The sequence below is a fragment of the Lycorma delicatula genome, chromosome 11 (assembly GCF_047948215.1).
Source record: "Lycorma delicatula isolate Av1 chromosome 11, ASM4794821v1, whole genome shotgun sequence".
Classification (NCBI taxonomy): Eukaryota; Metazoa; Arthropoda; class Insecta; order Hemiptera; family Fulgoridae; genus Lycorma; species Lycorma delicatula.
The window spans coordinates 23,412,084-23,436,339 of NC_134465.1; the positions used below are offsets into that span (position 1 = coordinate 23,412,084).

Genomic DNA, 24,256 nt, shown 5'->3' on the forward strand with positions numbered 1-24,256 from the left:
AAATAATAAATGCATATATCATAAACAAACAACCATTGAACAATAGAAAAATAAATAATTCTATTAGTACTACAAGCTGTATTAGGTCATTTTCCTACATTTGAATATCGCTAATCTTAACTTATTGATAAGGAATTCTTTATGAGTATTGTACTTCATATTAAAATCTAAGACAAGTTCTAAATGTATAATACTACTAACAGACAGCATTTGGCACTTACAGTTATTTTGTTGTAATAGCATTCTTTGTCATGGCAGAGCAAACTGAGATTTTCAAGGTGAATCATTTGTAGGATTTCTAAAGACTATAAGTTTAGTTTTTTGCCCAATCAATTTTATAGAGTTGTTTCAGTAATATCTTAATTCAAATCATTTTCTACTGTCTCCAAACTTTAGTGGTACTGTTATGTGTGAAGTAACTTATGCTGTCTCTGCATATTGTAATAATCTGCTTTTTATTTTTAACTGTGCCAAGTCAGTATCATTAATGGTAAACAGAATCGGTGAGATAATAGTCCCCTGAATCAAACCACATGTTCGGTTATAGTTACTGCGTGAAATATTCCCTATACTTATACACAGTTTTTTTTTATCTTTAAAATAATTAACAAAAAAAATCAAGCAGCTTACTCCTAATATCTATTTGAATTAATTTTCTAATCATAATTTACGAAGTCAAAGGCTCTTGTCAAATCATTAGCCACTGCTGTTACACACTTATTGTCATTTAAAGCCTTACTAATATCACTAGTAAGTATTTTTAATAAATCTGATGTTGATTTCTTTGGCATAAACCCAAATGCTCCTTATTAACATTATCATGTTGTAATAAATAATTCTTTAATCGATCACAAACATAGTGTTCTACTAATTTAATTAATTCAGAAATTGAACCCATCAGTCTATATAAATGCTTATCCCCTTCTTAAAAATAGGTTTGAGATTGGTTTTTTAAATCAAGTGGTATTATCCCTGAATCAAAAATTATCTTTATCAGATGAATAAGAATAGGATTTAAGTACACACTGTTAATTTTTAATTACTTTGGTCTTATATTATCAGGAGCACACAGATATCTACCATTTATCTTATTCAGAGCCACACAAAATAATTCCTCATCGACGATGTATAGTCTTAAGAAACATATTCGTACTTTCACCTATCCGATCTTTACCTTTAATCATGACTTTATTCAAATCAAAGGTTGTCCCTATCATCTGTTGATTTATTTCAACAACGCATTTTTAAAAATTGTAAATACGTATATTCTAGTACTCCCCGCACTTTTTTTCGGAATTGGAGAGAAAAAATAAGGGTGCGGGGCTTACTTGAAACATAGCCTTTAGCCAGGATAATTTATGTAAAGTAAACGTTTTCTTAGCACTACCTAAATTATCAATCGCATAGATATGGTTACATTAGGCTTTCGGTTATCGATACCGGATGCCGCTTATACAGAATACATCCTTAATAATTAACATCCTGTTCATATTATCGGTAGGAACGAAGTTACGGTATTTTTATAAAACCGATTCATTCTGTATAGGCTGCATCCGGTTCTAATGTCACTACAGTTACCCATCGTCGTCTTGTCTATTCGCCAGTCATTGTACTGTTTGTGTATGTGGACGGTTATGTGCATTTTATCTGCTTAGATTCTCTTGTAAAGTTGAATACGGTGATTTATTTTAATTACGGCATTGAAATGAGTACAAAAGGACAGCGTCTACGATCTTTTACGGTAAATGAAAAACTGCGACTGCGCGTTATAGAAGAGGCTGAAAAAATTGGAAATCGGGCGGCAGGAAGAAAATTTGACGTAGATAAAATCTTCATTCGAGACTGGCGTAAGAATAAACGACTTCTGGTGAAAGGCACTGGTAATAAAAGGGCTTTTTGTGGCTTAAAACCAAAATACACAGACATAGAAAAAAAATTGTATGACTTTGTTATGGAAAAAAGAAAAACGGTTATGCTGTCACGACAGAAATGTGTCGATCATATGCTCTTGAAATCGCTAAATCGTTGAATAAAGTTGATTTTAAAGCAAGCTGTGGATGGATAACACGATTTTTTGCACGAAATGATTTGTCAATAAGACGAAACCCGACCATTTCTCAACGACTTCCAAACGCTTATGAACAAAAAATATTACATTTTCACAAATACGTAATAAATCTTAGAAAAGATAAAGGCTATTTGCCTTCTCAAATAGGAAACGCTGATCAGATCTCCGTATATTTTGAAATGCCATTTGGCAAAACCGTAAACAAAAAAGGTGAAAAAAGTCTTGCGATTCGCGCTGGTGGTAATGAAAAAGAAAGGTGTAGTGTTATGCTTTGAGTTACTTCTGATGGATCAAAATTACCTCCGTATATTTTTTTTTTAAAGAAAAACTCTTCCTACCGTACAGGTAAATGGAGTTATTACCAGAGCACAGGAATCAGGTTGGATGGACGTAACCTTAATTTTTGATCGGATCAGATGTGTATGGCGAAAGCGATCAGGAGATTTACTTACAAAATAAATACCGGTATGCTAGTAATGTATAGTTATCGGGGGCATACGATTGATAAAGTGAAAGAAATTTTAAAAAAGGGTATAACAGACCAAGTAATAATTCCAGGCGGATTGACATCTCTATTGCAACCACTAGATGTCTACATAATAAACCGTTCAAATATGCATTAAAATAACTGTTCAGTAAATGGATTGCTGATGAAAATTTCTTTCTCACGCCTACAGGAAAAATCAAACGCCCAGATTACAACCGGATTTGTGTTTGGATAAAAGGTGGTTGGGAAGGTATTTCCACGGAATTAGTAAGGAAAAGTTTAAAAAAATGCGAAATATCTAATGAACTTGATGGTAGTGAAGACGATCACCTTTGGCAAAGTGACGTGGAGACTACCGGTAACTCTTCTACAGACATTGACAGTGACAGTGATTAATTAAAAATAAAATCCCTAACTAAAAAGTGTATTGAAATGATCCTTTTCAACATGATACTTTCTTTTTCGTTTTACTGGCCTACTGATTCTGAACTAAACTAGTACTTACGGTAATTAATTATTAATTGTATATTCGTATTTACGTATTTTTTATCATATCTGTTGCACTTTACAATACCGGTATATACTCGATTTTTTTTAAAGATTTTCAGTCCGAAAAATCGAGGTGCGGGGCTTATTTGGTGGCGCGGGGGTGACTCGAATAAATACGGCAAACTGATCTGCTATATGTTGAATCTCCATTTCCTTATCTATTTTTACATTATTTTTTATTGTATCTAAGATTGTTGGCCTTTTCTTGTTGGTAATGATTTCATTTATTAAATCCCAGCATCTCTTTGAATCCTATTCATTATCCAAGAAAAAATTGTAGTAAAAATCGAACTTTAGATAAATTATTCTTACACTTCTTTAATTTCTTCCATAAGCTATTTTTATTTTCTACTAAAAGTTTTATTTCATTATTGAACAACAGTTTATCTCTCTTGTTGATTCTTATTTTAACCTTAAAATGTTCAATTAAACTTATTATTTTATTGAACTTATTTGCGATACAGTTATAAATTCTGTGAGGATCATTAATGTCCAGAATAGGCCATAGACTTTTTTCATGCTAATAAATTTTTTAATTTCTACCTTATTCTCTATATTAACAATCTCTTTAAAATGTACAATAATACCTATCCAATAATGATCTGCTAAGTTATCCTCTACAATAAATGAATTATAACTCTTTTCCTTCAGCCTAACATTTATATAATCTATGCTTGATTAAACCAATACATTATGACAGTATTCTACTCTATTGGGCTTAATAATAGTGTTTGAAATCTCATGAGTATAAATAACACAATCTGCTAAGCCATATGAATTCGATTGACAACAAATGTTAATATCTCCTATAAAGATAACATTTTTGGAATATTTAATTTTATCTGAAGCCAAAATATCTTTAATTGTAAATTAAACTGATGTAACATTCAAATTAAGGTACCTATAACATGCCAACAATATAAAAGATTATTTTTCAAATATGATATTCAGAACCAATATTTCCACATGTAGGTGTAAAAATCTCGAAATCAATTTTAGTAATACTAAGATAAGACTTATAAAATGTTAATAAACTACCACCATTGCCTGAAGGCCTACAATAGTAAGTAATCTGAAATTCATCAATATCATCCAATTTTACTTCAGCCTGAGAGACGCTAATCACTGACAAAATAATATTAGTATTAATATTATATATTATATAATAATATTATATAATATATTATATAATATTAATATTATATATTAGTCAAATGTTTGTACATGAAATATAAAAAGATCCCAATATTTTTTTAGGCTTCTGATATTAATATCCATTACAAAACTATGATTTTTAAATTTATTTCTTCTTATGAATGTGTTGACAGTACTCCACTCAGAAAAACTTATAAAATTCCCATCACTATTGAAAATTGAATAAGATCAATTAGATCTATTAGAATTAGATCAATTTTTAAACAAATTTATATTATTTGGATTAAATAACTAACAGTTAATGTAATTTGTATGTGTCATCGATAAGACGTGGAGTTCCCCTTCATATTCCTATACAAACTTAGTAAGCAATTTTAACCGATGCTATGGCCTTACTCATATTATCTTTCTTAACCCAAATTTTACTGCCATTTAACCAAATAGATTTGTATTCATTTTTGTTTTTAAAAATTTTAGCTCTCTTTATCAGATCAGAAAAATGTGGTATTATATGGTTGTTAAAATACACTCACCGCTCCTGATACTTACTGCTCAAAAGATTTAATTTAGGTTTACATTTTAGTGACTTACAAACTACTATGTCTCTTATTGTTATGGAACCATATTAAACCAAAATCGGAGGTGTCTTCCCTTTTGATGATAATCGATGAGCTGTGATTTTCTCTCTTTTAATGGCTATTTTCACAGTACCCCAAAACTTGCAGACTATTGCTGCCACATCTTCATCCTCTGTAGGAAGAATTCTATTTATTTTTTTTTATTAATAAAAGAAACGGATTATTAGTTAATATTTAGCAGTACAAAAAAGGATTCTTTATTTAGCATGAAAGAGCCGTTGCACAAGGTTTCATCTATGACTTTCTCTTTCTACAACCAGTCCGTTGTCAATTAATTTGCAGATTTTTTAATTTATTTACTATAATTATTATTTATTTAATTTCGTTAATTAAAGAAAGGGATTTTTTATTTAGGGTAAGAAAGTCGTTTGTGTCCAGCTACCAGGCGGATCACGAGGTCCGCTCTACGTCAATAGTAACAGCTGGGCTGGAAACTAACACAAATTCACACGAACACACATAAGACTAAAGGAACAAGACCGCGTCGCTAAGCCAACTTCCTCTTATCAACAAAGCTGGCGTTAAACATTATATTTCTATTAGAAACTATTAACTTCTACATCTTTTTGTTTCTGTTTTTTCTCCTAAACCATCCTAAGGGAATACTCCAGAGGATCAATGAGGATGATATGTATGAATGTAAATGAGGTGTATCTTGTATAGTCTCAGGTTGACCATTCCTGATATGTGTGGTTAATTGAAACCCATCCACCAAAGAATACCGGTATTTACTACTTGGTACTCAAATCCTTATAAAAGTAACTTCTTTTACTAGGATTTGAATCTTAGAACTCTCAACTTCGAAATCAGTTGATTTGCGATTACGAGTTCACTACTAGACCAATCCGGTGGGTTAAATTTTATATCTACTCGCTCCTTAAACCTATTTTAAATAGAAAAATACCAAAATGTTCAGACAAAATATTCTCTTAAAATATTTCTGTTAAATTCTTAATATTGTCACAAACATGAGGATATGAATGCGTCTATGGTCCTGGGGGCACGGCTAGACGGTCCAACAAGCGAAGCGAGCCTGACTGGCTACCTTCTTGTTATATGTAGTGAATAGATATTCATTTATTTATATTTTTAAAAACAAATTGCTAAGCTCAGGATCACTTTATATTTTTAAATAAAAATTAAGAAGTTATCCATTTTGAACATTTCATTAATAGTACGAGTATAAACTCTAAAGATATCGTATCATATTTCTCACAATTCTTGTTTAAATTTTATCTGTTCAAATAAATTAAAAGTTCGAGGGTTATTTTTTTTTCAAGGTCCGATCGGTCACGAAATTAAAACCACAGCGAAAATAAAAATATTTTTATTTGTAACGAGTATATGTTTGGTTAACGAGTATGATTGGTTAAAAAACAACGAATACGATTGGTTGAAATTTCGTGCCTGATAATGATAAGAATTACTCTCACCTTATGATTGGTTAAAAAACAAAGAATACAATTGGTTGGAATTTTGTGCCCGATAATGATAAGAATAATGAGGGTTATTTTTTTTCAACGTCTGATCGGTCACGATATTAATCCACAGTGAAACAAAAAGTTTTTTATTTGTAACAAGTACTTATATAGTTACTCTATTTCTCTACATAGTCACCACTCCAATTTAGACATTTGTCGTAGCGTGGTACCAACTTTCCAATACCCTCGTCATAGAACGGAGCCGCCTGTGTTTTCAACCATGTTTCTACGCTGGTCTGTAGCTCGATATCTGAGCCAAAATGTTGTCCTCCTAGCCAGCGTTTCATGTGAGCAAAGAGGTGAAAATCGGATGCAGCCAATTTCGGGCTGTATGGTGGGTGAATAAGAATAATCGGAGAGGAATGTTGTCATCAGGCATTGTCTTTCTCCATGACAATCGTCAGCCGGACATTGCAGCTGTAACAAAGAAGCTCCTGCAGCATTTTCGTTAGGAATTGTTACCCACCATACAGCCCGGACTTGGCTCCATCCGATTTTTACCTCTTTGATCACTTGAAACGCTGGCTAGAAGGACAACATTTTGGCACAGACATCGAGTTGCAGACCAGCGTAGAAACATGGCTGAAAACGCAGGCGACTCCGTTCTATGATGAGGGTATTGGAAAGTTGGTACACGCTACGACAAATTTCTAAATCGGAGTGGCGACTATGTAGAAAAATAGCGTCACTATGTAAGTACTTGTTACAAATAAAAGATTTCTTATTTTCTCTGTGGTTTTAATTTCGTGACCGATCGGACGTTGAAATACAAATAACCCTCGTATTTCATAGGACTTCATTTAATAAAAAGTATTTAAAAAAGTAAAATAAATGTTTATTTATAAAATATTGCAAAATAAATTAAACTCTGTAATCTGCAACCGGTGAACGAATAATTGACAATTTATACATGACGAACAAAAATAATATTTACATATCATTTTTTATTAAAGAATAAACATCTAAAATAAGTACTACTTATACAAACTCATCCATTAAACATATTACCTTAAAGATTTATTATTCATCATATCTGGGTGAATTACAAAGTTGAAAATTATAATTTTACAGCGATTAATAATTATGAGTCACATTTGTTAAAATAATTAAACTCAACATCTGTTTCTTGAACATCCAGTGGAATAAATTAAAAAAATAATATAAACAAACTTATATAGAAAATTTTAATGAAGTTAAATAAAAGCAAAATGAATTATTAATAAAAATATAATTTTTTTCTAGTAAATTACAAAATTATTCGTGTAATTAATAAATAAAATTTTAACTCATGATTCACTCAAAACTTTTATTAATTTTTGAGAAAAAACGATCTTAACCCAGATTAATCCATAAATTTTTGCTTCAAATTGAAGTTAATATTTTTAAATATACTATTTCAAATATATCTTTGTAGCGAGACTATAAAAATAATAAAATAATTAATGAAAAACAATAGTTGAACAATTAATGAGATAGCTATCAATTTAAAAAGTGAGCAAGAAAGATAACTTATTAGAATATAAATACAACGGATAAATAATATAATTTAAGATTATGAAAAAATATAATAGGTAAAAAATAACTTCAAAAAAAAAAAGTATCTGGGTGGATTAGAACATTAATTAATAGTAAAAACTATTAATAAAAAAATAATTATGACAAATCTAAAAACAGAAAAGAAAATTTTTCATTTGGAAAAAAAAAATTGTATAAAACGAATAGTGTAAAGAGCTCAAAAAAAAAAATAATTTCAGCTATTTATATTCAGTTTCAGATAAGAGTTGATTATATATAAGTCTATGTTTGTGGCTAAAAATTTCCAAAATTACACAATCATCATTGAAATTTAGATATACTGTAGCAGGTTATCTGTAGTTGTGCGTGTAAAAATTTGACAAAGACTGGTTGAGCCATTCTGTAGTTACGCACAATTGAAGGTCGAAAAAAATTGAGGTTATGTTGAATGTTTAGTGATATATTTTTCTTATGCCCTTATGCATTAAATCACAGCGGTGAGGGAGTTCAACCTTGATGCTTGTGTACAGCGTATACTGGTTAATCGAATTTATGTTGTGCGTTTTACTCTGAAAGTTAGTGCCTTTCTGAGTGCGAAATAGTGAGGTTATCTAAAATAAAAATTCGGTCTTCTTGCGCAGAACTCGTGTTTTTTTATATCATATTTTTTATACTTTAATTAAAAAGTATCGATTTTTTTATTTATTTTTTTAATGAAGCAAAACCTATCGTAAAGGAACAAATATGCAAACAGATGAAGTAAATAAATATGATATTAATCACACCCACACACACACACACACACACACACACGCGCGCGCGCGCACACACACACACACGCGCGCGCGCACACACACACACACACACACACACAGGAACGGAAAGCAAGGATAGCGGGAGATATGATGTGTCTTTCGTTTTTCGAGCGAGTCATTATTTATTTAGCGAGAATATAGATTTTTGTGTTTTATTTATTGACGGAGTTGTTATCTCCGTTACGGTCTTGGTCCAGTGAGAAATTAATGACCGGGGCTGATCGTGGGAGACTACGCGCATATGAACTTCGTTCTCCCGGCGAGATTCTCCTTCAGTCCGTCTCCTGAAGTCCTTTCGTTTCTAGCGCCTTTCGGCCTAACAGAAACACACGCCCTCCTTGGGTCCTAATATTTGGAGGAAGCAATACGTTCCCCTTTTTGGAGGGAGTCGAATGAACTGGCTATGATATAATTGTAAGATTATGTTCCAGCCATATTAAAGTTACAAAATGGTTTCATATTTCATCAGAACATAAAGATAATAGATGGTTGAAACAAGTTCCGTCTCAACATCACGGACTGGAGTCCGGAACAGAGCCCAGCAGAGATGCGTCCTGAAGGGCAGCCATAGCAGAAGCGGATGAAGAGCTTCTACACAACCTCTCCTTTTTAAAACTTACAAGTAGAGTAAAATAACCCAGCAATTGCAACTCCTCCGGAGTAGGGGTCGCATTGCTCCCTTCTTATAGTTAGTGCCCCGTTGTGGCGTATTCCTGCTAGCCTATGAAGCGTTAGCACCGAAAGGACTTCAGTAGACGGTCTGAAGGGGAATTACGTCGGGAGGACAGGCTTCATAAGCCTAGCCTTCCGCGGTCGGCCCATAAAAATGGGTTCGATAACGCTGGTTCAACAACGGATTGGAATGCAACTAAATCCGTCTTAAAATCACAAAATAATAAACAAAACTTAAAAAATTAGACCCACGATATAAAATAACCCTAAAAAAAAAACAAGCCCGATTAGAATCATCCAGCAGCAAGGGACTCTGTCCAGGTTCTGCGATAAGTAGGGGGAAATAAACTCCCGCCAACTTTGCATTCCATTCCATTCCGAAACTAGTTCGTATATACATAATTACAAGATTACTACTTTATGATGTGCTTCAAATCTTTGTCCTCCACATTCATCGCATACCATTCTAGAAATGTTCAAAATGCTTTCCCCCTACTTATTTAAAATCTATTGTATCAGGTAAATAAGAGAGAAAATACTAATTTTAAAATTAATATTTTGTTAAGTAAAGTAAATAAAATTTGACCTAGACATTAAATTTTCTTTTTACTCTTTGTTTACCCCGCTCCCCAAGCCAAACCCGTAATTAAGCATAAATACAGCACCGGGGGGTGTCATCGCCTTAAACTACTTCGGCATAACTCTCGATCCCTTCGGGGTCCCCCTACCGGGACTCCGGTCTTTACGCCTTGCCTTTAATGAGGAACCAACAGAGGGATCCCCACATCGAGACTACGGTAATATTACGGGGCACCGGGACCCGGTGCCCCGTATTCCAACCACAGCAGCTCCGCTCTTACTCTGGCACATTACTCTGCAGGCCACTATCCAATCCGCACCCGGTCATCGTGTAGCAACTTATCCGCCAGAATGGATTAGCCATTTAATTTAGAGTAATGCTGCAAATTATTAGTTTTTTGAACTATTTTTATTAGTGTTATTTATTATTGTTTATGCCATTTATTCCAACATTGACTGTTTAACGTTTGTTAATGGATGTAATTCTGAAGGTAATAAAAAATAAATACGTTGCAACGGGTACCACATTTTTTTATTGCCGCGTTTTTGTGTTTTTAAAATTTGATCTCTTATAACACAAAAACGAAGGAATTTTTCAATAAACAGATTTTACTATAGTTTTTCTCGTAAACGTTACATTAAATTCAATTGGCTGCTCCAATTACACCAATTCCTTTTTATAACCATTAAATAGCGTGCCTGCCTATTCTTGACGTTATTTATATGTAACTTCTATTTATTGTGCACAATTATATATCAATCAGAATAAAATATTTACTTATAGTTTATTATTAGGAAAGTTTTATCTTATTATGTAGTGTTTAGAGATAACCTGTCGAATTACAAACTCCATAACAATGCTACAACAAATCGTTAAACTAGCCCGTAATCGGTAAACAAAATAATATAAAACTCCAATAAATACATTTGTAATAATATTGAGTATAAAATTATTAACGTGAGAATTACTTTCAATTTTTTTTCAAAGTGAATTAATATACAACTGATCATTTTAGTGGAATCTACTGGGTAGGCGGATTCATATCCGGTAAAAAATATTGAATATTTATTTATTTATTTATAATATTCATTAACTATCGACTTAAGCACAATAACAGTTAATGATGGATGATAATGAATGTGAGAAAAATATCATGCCCGAACATGATTCAAATCCGGAATCTCTAGATAAAAGATAGAAACACTACTTGTTTGGCATGAAGATCATGTAAATAAAAAATTTATATATACATAAAAAATAAAATTAATAAAAAAGATTTAACTGTATTTTTCTATGAATTATAGAATTTTACGCTATTGAAACATCGATAATAAGAAACAAATTTTATATGTAAAGAAAATTTTGAAAAATATCTTATATAACTTTGTTAGAGGAAGCATTTGATAGAATCTTGTAGTGTTCAACATGGGATCCGGTTAAAATTAAGTTATAGCGATCATTTTATTTTATCAATCACTTAATGCAAAATCGGATTGAAAAAATCCAAACATACGGAACTTGGAGCTTTGAATCATCTAGAGTGCCCACGATAAAAATGAGAAATCTCTCTCTCTATATATATATATATATATATATATTGTGGGTAAACCTTGGAAACATATATTTTACAGTTTCTGGAGTGGGAACATGAAAACCGCCTAAAAGAAGAATTAAGGCTACTACTACAAATGTAGAAGATAGATTGGGATTCAATCGTTTTTGTTTTTCAAAAACAACCGCAGAAGTATCAATTGCGTATGATTTATAGTACAAATGATTACAATCATATAAAAAGAAAATCCAGGTCGATGAGCCGCATACTGAGACATTTTATCTAAGTTATTAACTTCAGTAGTAGAGTTTTACAAGCAGAAGCTACAACTTTGAATCTCATAAACCTTTGGAATTTTTCATTATAAAAAAGATTTTACGTTGATAATACCAAAGCAGAATGACAGACGGTAGATGTTAGAGATGTTTAGATCCTGATCGATGTAGTATGAGCAGAACACGGGAATTTTAATAAAATTTTTATGTTTTACATTTTTCTTGATTTAGAAAGGCAATTCGTCTAAGCATCATCAAGACATCTGCTACTTCCGAATTCTGTCTAGATTGGGGTCCTAATTTCCTTAAAATCTGATACGAGTTTCCTTGAAATACCAGTTGCATTGAGAAAGAGATTTGCCAAATCTCTTTGTCGAAAATAGAAAGAAGGAAAATATTTTGAAAGTTTTGAGATGTGGCAATGGTGGAGAGCGGAGAAAATAAGATGAAGTGACAAAGTGAGAAATGGGGATGTACTAAGAAGAATAAGAGAGGAAAGGAAAATTTCGAAAAAAATAAGGGAAAGGAAGGCATCATGGATAGGACACATTTTCACAAAAGATTGTGCACAGTTTAGGTTATTAGAAGGGAAAGTAGAAGATGAAAACGAGGAAAGGGTACACGAAAAATAGGAATGAACGGACATAAGAAAGGAATTAATTTATTGCTTAATGTAAAGAGAAGCTCAGGATGAAGAAAAAACTGTCCGGTTAAAAACCTTTAGGAAGAAAAATCCACCAAGAAAGAAAAAGTAGGAATCATTTTTTTAGTCAGAAAGTAACAGGTTTAAACCTCGGAAAGGTTTAAATTTTTCCGCATATTTCATTATTTGATCATACGTATGTATCAAGTTACGAGCAAATCAAATTAATAAATCGAAATTAGGCAGTCAGTGGAAAAAACATTTATGTTATACAATTATTTATTTGTAAAACTATTTTCAGTAATAGATGTTTTTAGAAATACATACTAAGCAGGTTTTTGATGAAAACCATTAAACAATGACTTTCTTTTTTGCTCAGAGTTTGAAAAAAAATCATATTTTAAAATAAATCCTTTTCATGTTTTTATTGTTACTATTTTTTCTTCCTTCTTAAACAATTATATAATTCAACTTTATTTTAATTTTTTGAAAATTTTTATAGAATAATTTATAAACAATTTATTCTAAAGAATGGACTTCAATAGAATATTTTCCGCGGTTTTCTGGAGTGTATATATAGACTGGAGTGTTCAGCAGAAGACAGGAGTCCGGTAGAATGGTCTAATATTCTACTGTACAATGGTATGAAAAAAAATCATTAATTAAAGATCTATATTATATATATTTATTGCATAAATATATATATATATATAGACCCGTGATTGAATATATATATAAATCATACCGTGATGAGAATTAATGTTGTTTTTTTTTAATTTAAATTAATCGAATTAAACTCATGTGATTAGAAATAATTTTTAAATTAAATTATTGAAATATTATTCGAAAATAATTAATTATTATATCTTTAAATTTATATATTTTAATCCAAACTGATTATAAAAAGGCTGTGTGTTGAGTAATATTTAACAGATTAACAACACATAAATATTATTTTATTATTTTTATGTTTCTTGATGAGTTCATCAAATATGTCAAGTTATTGTTGCTTAAATTTTTTTATGTTCTTATTAGCTGGATTTATTTTGTACGTAAATTTATATTTATTTTTCAGAAATTAATATTGTTATTATTATTATTATTATATCAAACTGGTTAAATATTTAATTGCTTAATTTAAATATAAATCATACATAATACAATAAAATATAATGAAATGTAAATTAATATAAATAATTACTAGATAGAAGATAACTTTTATAAATACAAAATATTTATGTACAATCATAACTCATATATTAAAAATTAAGAAATATGAAGATTACCAGCCAGTCATGGTTCGATATTCTCGCCCCTCCATTGTAGCCACTGCGTTCATTATCCTCATGCTTGTGAGAATAATAATGATAAATAAAAATTGAAGCCTGTTAAATTTGTAGAAACTATCACTAATGTAATTTCTTCAGACCAATAAATTTTTCACCAAGGGCCTCAAAATTCTGAAGTTAGCGGGTTTCAGGATTCTTGGCCCCAATCTTAGAAACGGTAGTTACAGCTGGTTACCAGTCTTTCGTACGAGTAAAAAGTATTTTGCACCAAACAAACACCAGGAAGAGGTGACCGTATTTCATTTCTCATTTTATTTAATATTTTTAACTTTTTCTTTGTGAAACAATTTCTGAACAAAATATTCAAAAGAATGGACGTATAAATCATATGTAGCTTTTCTTTTTGGAGTATATGTACACATTGTTCCTAAAAGAGACTCTGGACAGCCCGCATGACTCTCCAAATGGAGACTAGCTACTTGAAGGATTTGCCGTTGTGTCTTTCTTATTGTCATCTAAAAAGTAATTTTATGTGGAAACATGAGACGCTTGAAAGTAAAGAACAAGTCTAAAGAAATTTCTGTCGTACATCATCGCACTTCAAAGATACTCTTTTAGATAATTAAATAAGATATCGAAAAAGAATTAATCTCATATACTGCAAACGGTTGGGTACGGGCAAGGAACGTAATCTGGTTATTAACCCGAGCCATTAAAAGGGCCACCACATTGAAACGGTAAAATTCTTGTAAAGGTGTTAGTCCTATGTTATTTTCAGGTATAAAAGAAATCTGTTATTTTCAACGTAGGTTTTGAGTAGAAGAGTAACTGACTCACAGAAACTACTCTATACGTATATATAAGATATACGTATCTTATTCCTTGAAATAAGGAAATTATAATTTACTGGGGAATTAAGATATTGTTTAAATCATAAATTGATTTTTTGCTAGAAATTAAATATTATTGTAGCGAGCGTTTTATTTTAATAAGAAGAATTAAGAAACAAAAAACTGTGTAAATATTTTTTGTAATAGTATCTATGTTTAAAATATCAATTTTATGCTATCAATACATAGATCTCGGCTTTCAGTAGAAAGTAAATTATTAATTTACAAATTCGTTTTGAAGCCTGTTTGGACTTACGGGTTCGAATTGTGTGGTACAGCATGCAACTTCAGTATTGACATACTTGAACTCTTCCAAACATAACACTGCGGAAAATGCTCAACATAACCTGGTATATAAGCAATAGCCTTATACGGTTGCGAACCGTTCGGCAGGAAATCTCTCTGGCCAGCCTACGGTATCAAAATCGTTTGGACCGGCACCCGAATTATCTGGCGGTCAATATGTCAGGAAACACGATCAGTAATTTTTCAAGATTGCTGAGGAACAATATTCTTGGTTTGCCTTATCGCTTCAATTAGATGACTTTATGGTCTGGCCGTACGGAGTGCACATCTAATCCATTATTAAGTCAGAAGCTGCTGGGTCTTTGGCATCTCAATATTAATTCAAATACATCTTATTTACTTATTGTTCTATGAACAGATTGTAAAGTCGCTGCGTCGTTAAATAAAAAAAAAAAAAAAATTAATACTGGTATTGTTTAATATTTAGAATAGGACTGAGTTGGTTTTAAGTTTTATATCTAAATTAAGAAACCAGTTATAAACAATTTATTACGTATGTTAACAAATAATAATACTTTAATGAAATTTCAGTAACATAAAAAATAAAGATGAAAAATTCAGTACACTGTAATCATTGATTTATGAATATATTGAATTATTTTACCATATGCCAGTTTGAAAAATTTACTTTTAAGTTTTGAATGAAATCTAAAAAATTTCGTTAAAAAAGCAGTTTAAAATGACAGGGTAAAAATGTACATCTATATATTAAAAAACATTTTGTAAAACTACAAAACAATTAGTTTTTCTGCCATTACTTGTAACTAATTTAGTTAAAAACGTTTGTATGACAGTACATGTTCGTATGTACATGAACGTACGTACCAACGCCACAGAGGCCGCCAAGTGTCTTGGCGACCTCTGTGGCGCGAGTGGTAGCGTCTGGGCCTTTCATTCGGAGGTCCCGGGTTCAGGCATGGCATTTTTACACACGCTGCAAATCATTCATCTTATCTTCTGAAGCAATAACTAAAAGGTAAGCCCAGAGGTTAGAAAAATAAAACAAGTGTTTTGGCGTGTTTGAAACTTAATTACTTTTGACTATATAATCCAATTTTGATAAACGTGGCACAGAAACCCGTGTGTATGTTGAACTGCATATTTTTAAAAGACCGGGGGTCAATATCTCAAGGAGGTGGGATAAATAGTTTCTCTGGGGACAATTTTCATTATATTTTACGAATTTAACTCCACTTTATATTAATTAAGTTCAGTACATACCTGCACGCGCACCTTAAAATTTTTAAAATATATTGCCCCAAAATTCTGCCTTCCCCAAAAATTGAATAACTTTATCTTTTTATTTATCGCAGATTTTCAACCGAATTTTTATACTATATTTCAAGGCGTAGTAGGACTGCAAGAGATTTGAAAAAAAATATTTTGGGGCAAAATTGTGGGTGGAGAACAGATTGAAGTGTAATTAAATTGATTTAAAAAAATTTTTTTTTGGTTTTTTAAACTTTTAATATTATTAAAAATTAATTTATTATATATTATGTATTTAACTTACCCCCACTCACAAAAATGAAATTTTGTGTAAATTTTTATCGTTTGTTCATTTTTCAATGGAATGTTTTTTTAAGTTTTCCCATTTTACATATAAACGTAAAAGTAAAAAAAAATTGTTTGAATGATTTTGATGTTGAGGAAGTTTAAGAGATAAAAAAAAAAACAATTTTTTAAATATTTTTGGTTTATCTAAATATATAATGATAATTTTACGATAAAATTTGTTCCCCCCTAAAAAAAAAGAAATACAGGTATTTTTTTTCATGTGTTATATAATAATAAATAATAAGTAATAAATAGTGTATAAAGTAATATTAATGTTATATAAGTAATAAATAATCAATGCTCGGAAAGTACTACACACTGTTATAAGCTTTTTAAGGCAATTAATTACAACTTTAATGTTTTATTCTTTACCATACTTACTGATAATTAGAGAGTTATATTTTCAAAGATATTTTCTATTTACCTTTACTTACTTTACTTTTTGTCAAGATAAGTGATTACTTTTTGTTTCTTTTTTTTAAAAAACATTGTTATTACGCGCGCGCGCGTGTGTATTTAAAAAATGAAGTTGTTTTTTTTTTAATTCATAAAATTTATCTTTTTTCAGTAACATCGTAAATGGCACCACCGTGGTTAATGGACCTAATAATATAATATTGCCTAATAATCAATTGGACTGTCACGCGATTGATCGTAGATTACTGCAAATGAAATCCGTGGAAGAAAACGAGGCTATTTTAACACGGGTTATTATAATCCATCACAGGTTTAATCCAATGATCATTAAAGGAGACAGAACTCAATGGGTTGTTCATAACCCACCCGTTATGAAACCAAATCAAAATCTACCAAATCAAAGTCAAAATTCTGGGACAGCAACAGGAAGTGAATTAGAACAGCAACCTATACCTCAATCTCATAATGTAATTAAAGAAGAGCCATCCACTACAATGAATAATAGTAAAAATAATCATGATGTAATTAAAGAAGAGCCATCCACTACAATGAATAATAGTAAAAATAATCATGATGTAATTAAAGAAGAGCCATCCACTACAACGATTAATAGTCATGATAATCATCATGTAATTAAAGAAGTGCCATCCACTACAATGAATAATAGTAAAAATAATCATCATGTAATTAAAGAAGTGCCATCCACTACAATGAATAATAGTAAAAATAATCATCATGTAGTTAAAGAAGTGCCATCCACTACAATGAATAATAGTCCGGATAATCATTATCTAATTAAAGAAGTGCCATCCACTATAACGAATAATTGTCCTGATTTTAATGAACTAATTAAAGAAGTTCCCTTTACAATGGATATCTGGAAAAAAGTTTTTGTAGCTTCCTTTAAATTATATATACATAATGTTCTGGAAGACAAGTAAGTTTATACAAAATACCAGTGAATATTTTTTAATTCCAATTTTTTTATTCACCTAATTTTTTGGGGTTTTTTGTTTTGCTGATTCATCTTCTTTGACTCAATGTTTCGTTTAATTATTTATTTTCCTACAAATCTTTTTTTCTTTTTACCTTTATGCTCCTAATTCACGTTTTTGTTTATTCTTTTCTTCTCATTTTATTTAATTTTCCGTTTTTATAAAATGATAGGTAACATAAACCTCGGACCGTTTCACCGTATAGAATGATTTCTGTTTTAATACTATCACGTCATTGGTGTATTGGTTTTTTGTTTCTTAAATGGATTTTTATCTTTTTTTTTGTATCTTAAAGGATTACATATTTTATGTTATGACATCTTATATATAAAATGTTGTTTTAATTAGATAATTAATTTATACTCATATTATTCTCGTAATATTGAATAATCCAACCAAATTGTATTTTATTGCATATGATAAAATTTTATTTTAATAAATGAAAAAAAAATTAATAAAAAAGGTCTTAAAATACTGAGAGCCCAAGTACAATGATTTGGAATTGAAAATAATATATGTAAACTTATAAATATTATGTGTTATGACAGATAAAAATATATATTAACTAGCGTACCCCGTCGCGACTTCGCCCAAAATATAGATATAGCTTCACTCGCAATACTTTTTTAATAGCAAACTTATTTTTTTATAAATAAAAAATATTTAATCTACAATCTTATATTTCGATTTTCATTAAATCCTGATAAAACGGTAAATAAAAATTATTTAAAAAAATACTGAATAAACGATAAACAACGAATTGTTGTCCAAAATTTAAAAGAAAACAAAAAAAGGAAGATAAGAAAATCGAACGATATTTGTTAGACCGATCCATTTTATGAATGAATTAAAATACTACATTCTAAAAGTCCAATAAAGATAAACAAAAAAATTATTACAATCCCAAAACTAGCATCCCCATCGCGGATCCGCCCAAGCTGTATGGTTACTTGCGTTTCCCGTCACGATCAGAGGGTCATGGCTCGCTTCGCTCTCCCTTACCGTTTTCTCCCGTTTCTCTTTCCCTTACTGCCCTTTCCCCTTTCTCGTCCCCATTTCACTTTTCCCCTTCCTCTTTCCTCTTTTTTATTTTTTACCTTTCCATTTCCTTTTCCCGTTTTTCCTTTTTTTCTTTTTTCTTTTTTCCATTTTCTCCTTATTCCCTTTTTACCCTCTTCCCTTTTACCTTTTTTCCCTTTCTCCTTTCTTAACCGGTTTTCGATGAATTTCGGTATAGGTTAATTCTGCCGCTAAGCAGAAATCACGGTAAAATTCTTTGTTATTTCTAATTTAAAAACATAGCCTTTTCCGGACACATGTTTATTAAGAACTGTTTTCATTATTTTAAACAGAGAAAAACAGCTGTAAAATTTAACGTCATTCTTCTTGAGCACTCAAACACCCATTCTGTCGCTTTGCGCACGCACACGATGCATTAGTATTACTTATTTGGCAGATGTAATGAATTACTTCATTTCCATGCCTTTAATCTCAACCAATTTTTTTGCATCTGAAATTTTTAATTATTTGCTTTACATAGTCTAATTTTTTAATTGCATTTTATTTATTTATTTTAAATTTAATTTAATATTATTTAATTTAATTTTAATTAAATTTATTTAATCTCCTTCCTCTTCCCCCACTTCCCTTTCCCCCTTACCACCTTTCCACCCTCTTTCTTCTTTTCTTCTTTCTTTTTCTCTTTTTCCTTTCCATTTCCTTTTCCCGTTTTTCCCTTTTGCTTTTATCCATTTTCCCCTTCTTCCCTTTTACCTTTTTCGGTTTTTCCAATTTCCCTTTTCCGATTTTTCCCTTTCACCCTTCTTCCCCGCGTATAAATCGGCCCAGTAGTTTTTTAGTCTATAGCCGACACACATATCGGAAACATTGCAATGGAATCGTAAAATATTTAACATAGCGTATGTTGATTTTATGTCCAACAGATGCGCTGTTAACAAGAAATTTAGTTTATCGATTTGAACCCTTGAAAATAAAAATTTCGTAAAATCCTTTCTTAGTGCACGCCTACATAAAGATACGAAGGTACCCTGAAAATTTCAAGTCTCTACTTATAATAGTTTTGGCTGTACGTTGATTATGAGTCAGTGAATCAGTTAGGACATTCTCTTTTATGTAAGAGATGTATGTTTTCTTCATTTAAGAATGAGGACAACACAGTGAGGATAAAATTTAAAAGCGTGATTAAAGGTATAACAGAACTGGAAAGCGTCTAGACGCTGGAAAGCGCCTAGGATTATTTAAAACCTAAAAAATATTTTAATAAAAAAAAAAAAATATGACGTCATTGAGAAAATATAATAGTGGACTGTTTTGGCAATAAAAATGTTGTGAATTTTTTTAATCCGTGTTTCTTGGTCAAAACATATACATAATATATACAAATACAGAATTGGAGTAGAGTAGGTGGCGAAGATATTGAAGAAGAACGCAATTGAGAGAACAAGGAATTTAGTAAAACTCAAAAGGAGATTTTTACAGGATAATTTAGAGGATTTGAAAATTCGGCGCGTTCAAAACTTGAAAAAGAAATTAAGGATTATGAAAAGGCCCATTATAATGGAAACCTGGGACTAAAGAGCTGTTAAGTGGTTTAAAATATTAATAGGGTACTGTTGAAAATATATACTCGTATATTCAATTTTTTTTTTTACGAAAGTTTAATATTTTAATTTCCTGGAATCAGCTCTACACCTATGCTGTAAGAAGGAAAATATGATAAGTCAAAATATGGGGTATGGTTTTTTCCCATTACTCAATTTTTTATGAAAAAGGATTCCCTAAATACAAAAAAAGTGGGAGTAATGTTCGAACGTACGTATATACGTGCATTGGCGTATTTGAATCTTAATCATTTTTGATTGAATTGATGATTTTAATGAAATTTGGCACAGAGAATCGAGTAAATTTGTTGGTAAAAATCTGGGCCGATATATTTAGCGGGATGTGGTAGAGAGTTTCTTTATGGACAATTTTCTGAACATTTTTTAAAGATACCACGCTCTATATTTATTTTAACATGTACGCATACATTGACATGCGTACATCTTTATCTGACTATTTAAAATAAAATTTTTCCCAAATTCTCCTCTTTCCAAAAAATTGAATAAAGGTATCCTTTTTATTTTGTTGCATACTTTTTAAGCGATTCTTTTTGTTTTTCTAAGCATAGTAGTAGCGTCAATGCCCCAACAAAAAATACTTCGGAGGCAATACTGGGTATGGGGGTACCATTTAGTATTAATAAATTTCGATTTATTTCTTTTTTTAGGGTAACTTTATAATGGTTGAACATTTTTCAGTGGAAGGTTTTTTTTTTTAGTTTGGTTCATTTATTACAGTAAACGCAAATAAATCAAAAGGTTTTTATGGAAGGTGATTTTGAGTGTGAAGGAGCAGAAAAAAGTTTAAAAAAATATAGATTTTTTGAACTCTTAAACATTTTTCATGTATCAATATTTTTTCATTATATATAAATAAATTACCATTACTAGGAAAGTGTAACGGTTTAACAGTTTTGGTGTTAGTTTATTTTTTTTACGATGAATGTATATTAATTGTATATTATTGATAGTATAAAATATCGCTAGTCTTTTTTTTACTGCTCACAAATAGAAAATTCTTGATAATTTTATATTCTGTTACTTACATTTGTATATTTATTATTTTTTGTGAAATTTCAGTTGCACCTTTAAACAGAAACGACTTTACATTAAGAAATAATGTTAGGATTCTCATTCCAGTTTATTTTCTCAATCCATTTTATTGTTGGCTACAGATACTAGGGCGGTTAATCGTCTTATCGGTAGTACATAATGCAATGGGTCGAAATTTGTATTGTCCGGAGTTCTACTCGATAATAAGGATTTTTTTTAGATTTGTTAGTACAGATATAACGAATTGATGCTTTAAACATGGGAAGACAAAGATCGTGTCCTCACTCTTCTGATGAACGATCTGCTTTCAGATGATACTGAGGTTGGTGAAACCTTGTATCATCGATGTGTTCGCAAAGAAGTCGTAGGTTTTCGCTCTGAGAATTTATCTTCTGAGGTTACTAAGGCGAAAGTCCGCCAGGTAATTTGTAGCCTGGCTAGGAATAAAGCCTCCAGATATGATGGTAGCACAATGTACCTCCTTGTTAGCACCTTGCTGTTGATTCTTGGCCCTTTGACTAAGGTTTGTATACGATGCTTGCAGGTGGATACTTTCCAGGGTGTTGGAAAATAGTGTGTTGAAATTGCTTTTCAAAACTGGCGACAAGGATCCCACTATAAGTTCTTCTTACAGTCCTCTGATGCTCTTGCCTGTAACAGGTATGGTTTTTGAGAAGGTCTTGTACCTTCGCATTAATTCTAGGTTGGATTCTAACCATATGATGATGGACGATCAGTACGGTTTTCGCCCTGGCAAGGACACAGAGGACGCAATACTTAGAGTAATGGATCAGGCTTTGTCCAGCGAGTGCAAATATATATACTTGGCGTGTTTCTGGACACATCCGGGGCCTTTAATAACTTGTGGTGGCTCTTTGCTTTGCTTCAACTTCAGCAGGATTGGTGCTTGCTAAATGAGATTAGAACTCTCTCGAGCTACTTCAGCAATAGAACCGTCGTCCTTCGTAACGGCGGCTCGAAAGTAGGAAAGACCCTGTTCAACGGTTGTCTACAGGGCAGTGTTCTAGGTCCACTCATCTGGGTCGTTGAGTTCGATTCTCTCATACGATTGCGGATGCCCAGTGGCTGCCGCATCGTGGCTTACGCCGACGATAGGTTGCTGCTGGACGAAAGCAACTCGCGTTCCGAGATAGAGCTCAAAGCGACACAGGCATGTAAAGATCTCAGATTGTGGAGTCTTCATCATAATATGGTTTTCAGTGCGGAGAAACTATGATGTTAATTAAAGGTCGTCTAGCCGCGACCCGTCACCCGCGGGTTGTGATGGATGGCCTTCCGATTAGGTATGTTACCTTTCAGAAGTATCTGGGTGTTATCCTTGATGAGAGGCTTAAATTCAAGGAGCACCTTCAGTTTGTTGCAAAGAAGGCCACCGATGCCTTCTTTGGTGTCCGTAGAGTCATTCATCCCGATTGGGGATTGAATTATCGTACCATGCGTATTTTTTTACAAAGGTGTTTGTGAGGACATTATGTTGTACGCTGCGCCTGTCTGGGCTCATCGTCTACAATTCTAATGTTATAGGGATATTCTTTTGGAAGCCCAGCGTCTTCTGTTGTTAACTGTTGTCGATGGCTACAGAACTGTCTCGAGAAAGCCAGTCTCTGTAATCGCCGGCATTAAATCCCTTTACATTCTAGCTACGGAACATAGCAAGCGGTACATCTCCAAGAAGGAAAGCCTTCTTACTTCAGGGCGTATGCGAGAAATTGAACACCAAAGTTTTGACTCTGGCAAGCTAGGAGGGTAGATTCTTCTGCAGGTCGATACACGCATGGTATCTTTCCAAATTTTAGAGAGCTGCGAGCAATTAGTTGGGTTTCCCCTATCGGTATACAGTTCATTTCCTTTCTGAACATGGTGCGCTTTCTTTGACGGAGCGCTCAGACGTCATTTTTGTGTCGGAACCTCCTTATGATCTTACTTCTGGAACAGGATGGCTAGTGGATACGACAACGACAGCAGCTATTGGTTTTTCGGTGTCTGGGATCCCTATAATTAGCAGTGGCAGCAGTGACGGTTTTATATGGGCTGACCTCGGTGAAATCGTGGTAATTTCTTGCTACAATTCTCCAAATGCGGGAATAGATAATTTTGTAGTATTCCTAGAAAATCTTGCAGGAGAAGTTATGAGGCATAGAGGTCGTAAAGTCTTAATCGCTGGAGACTTTAACGCCAAAAGTCCCGAATTTGCGAGAACTGTAAACAGTCTAAGAGGGCGTCACCTGAGTGAGTATGTTAATACACTAGGGCTGACGTGTATAAACGATGAAGATATGACGTTCCGTAGACGAATGTCGTGTTCGGCAATAGATTTAGCCTTTACAACGAGTACTGATATTAACGACTTCTTTGATTGGAGGATTATTAATAAAGAGAGTTTATCGGACCATCTATTTATAGCATTTGAGTCCCGATTCAGGGAAATTCGTGTAATGTCGGGAAGGCTGATCGTCTCCAAAAAAGGATGATTACGGTTTAGGGACAGAATAATCCTAAGACTTGCTGGCGATATGTCCCCCCGAAGACTTTGTGGAACAAGTTCAAGAGGAATGCGGAAAAGCGGGGGTCTTAGTTTATCCCCGAAGGCAGCAACATGCTTACTGGTGGTCGCCTGATTTGGAAAAACTACGGAAGGCAGCATGGAAAGCAAGAAGAGCCTACCAAAGATCGGGTA

The 24,256-nt window shown here is 32.1% G+C and overlaps 1 protein-coding gene across 1 annotated transcript in view; it reads left to right on the plus strand.

Annotated features, from left to right (window-relative positions):
- The first annotated feature begins 13,337 nt into the window (after positions 1-13,337).
- LOC142332144 (uncharacterized) overlaps positions 13,338-24,256 on the plus strand; it is a 38,312-nt gene continuing 27,393 nt past the window's right edge. The window contains exons 1-2 of the mRNA XM_075378406.1: positions 13,338-13,478; positions 17,041-17,826. Coding sequence (XP_075234521.1) covers positions 13,408-13,478; positions 17,041-17,826 — 857 coding nt within the window. The 5' untranslated portion in view covers positions 13,338-13,407. The remainder of the gene's footprint in view (positions 13,479-17,040; positions 17,827-24,256) is intronic.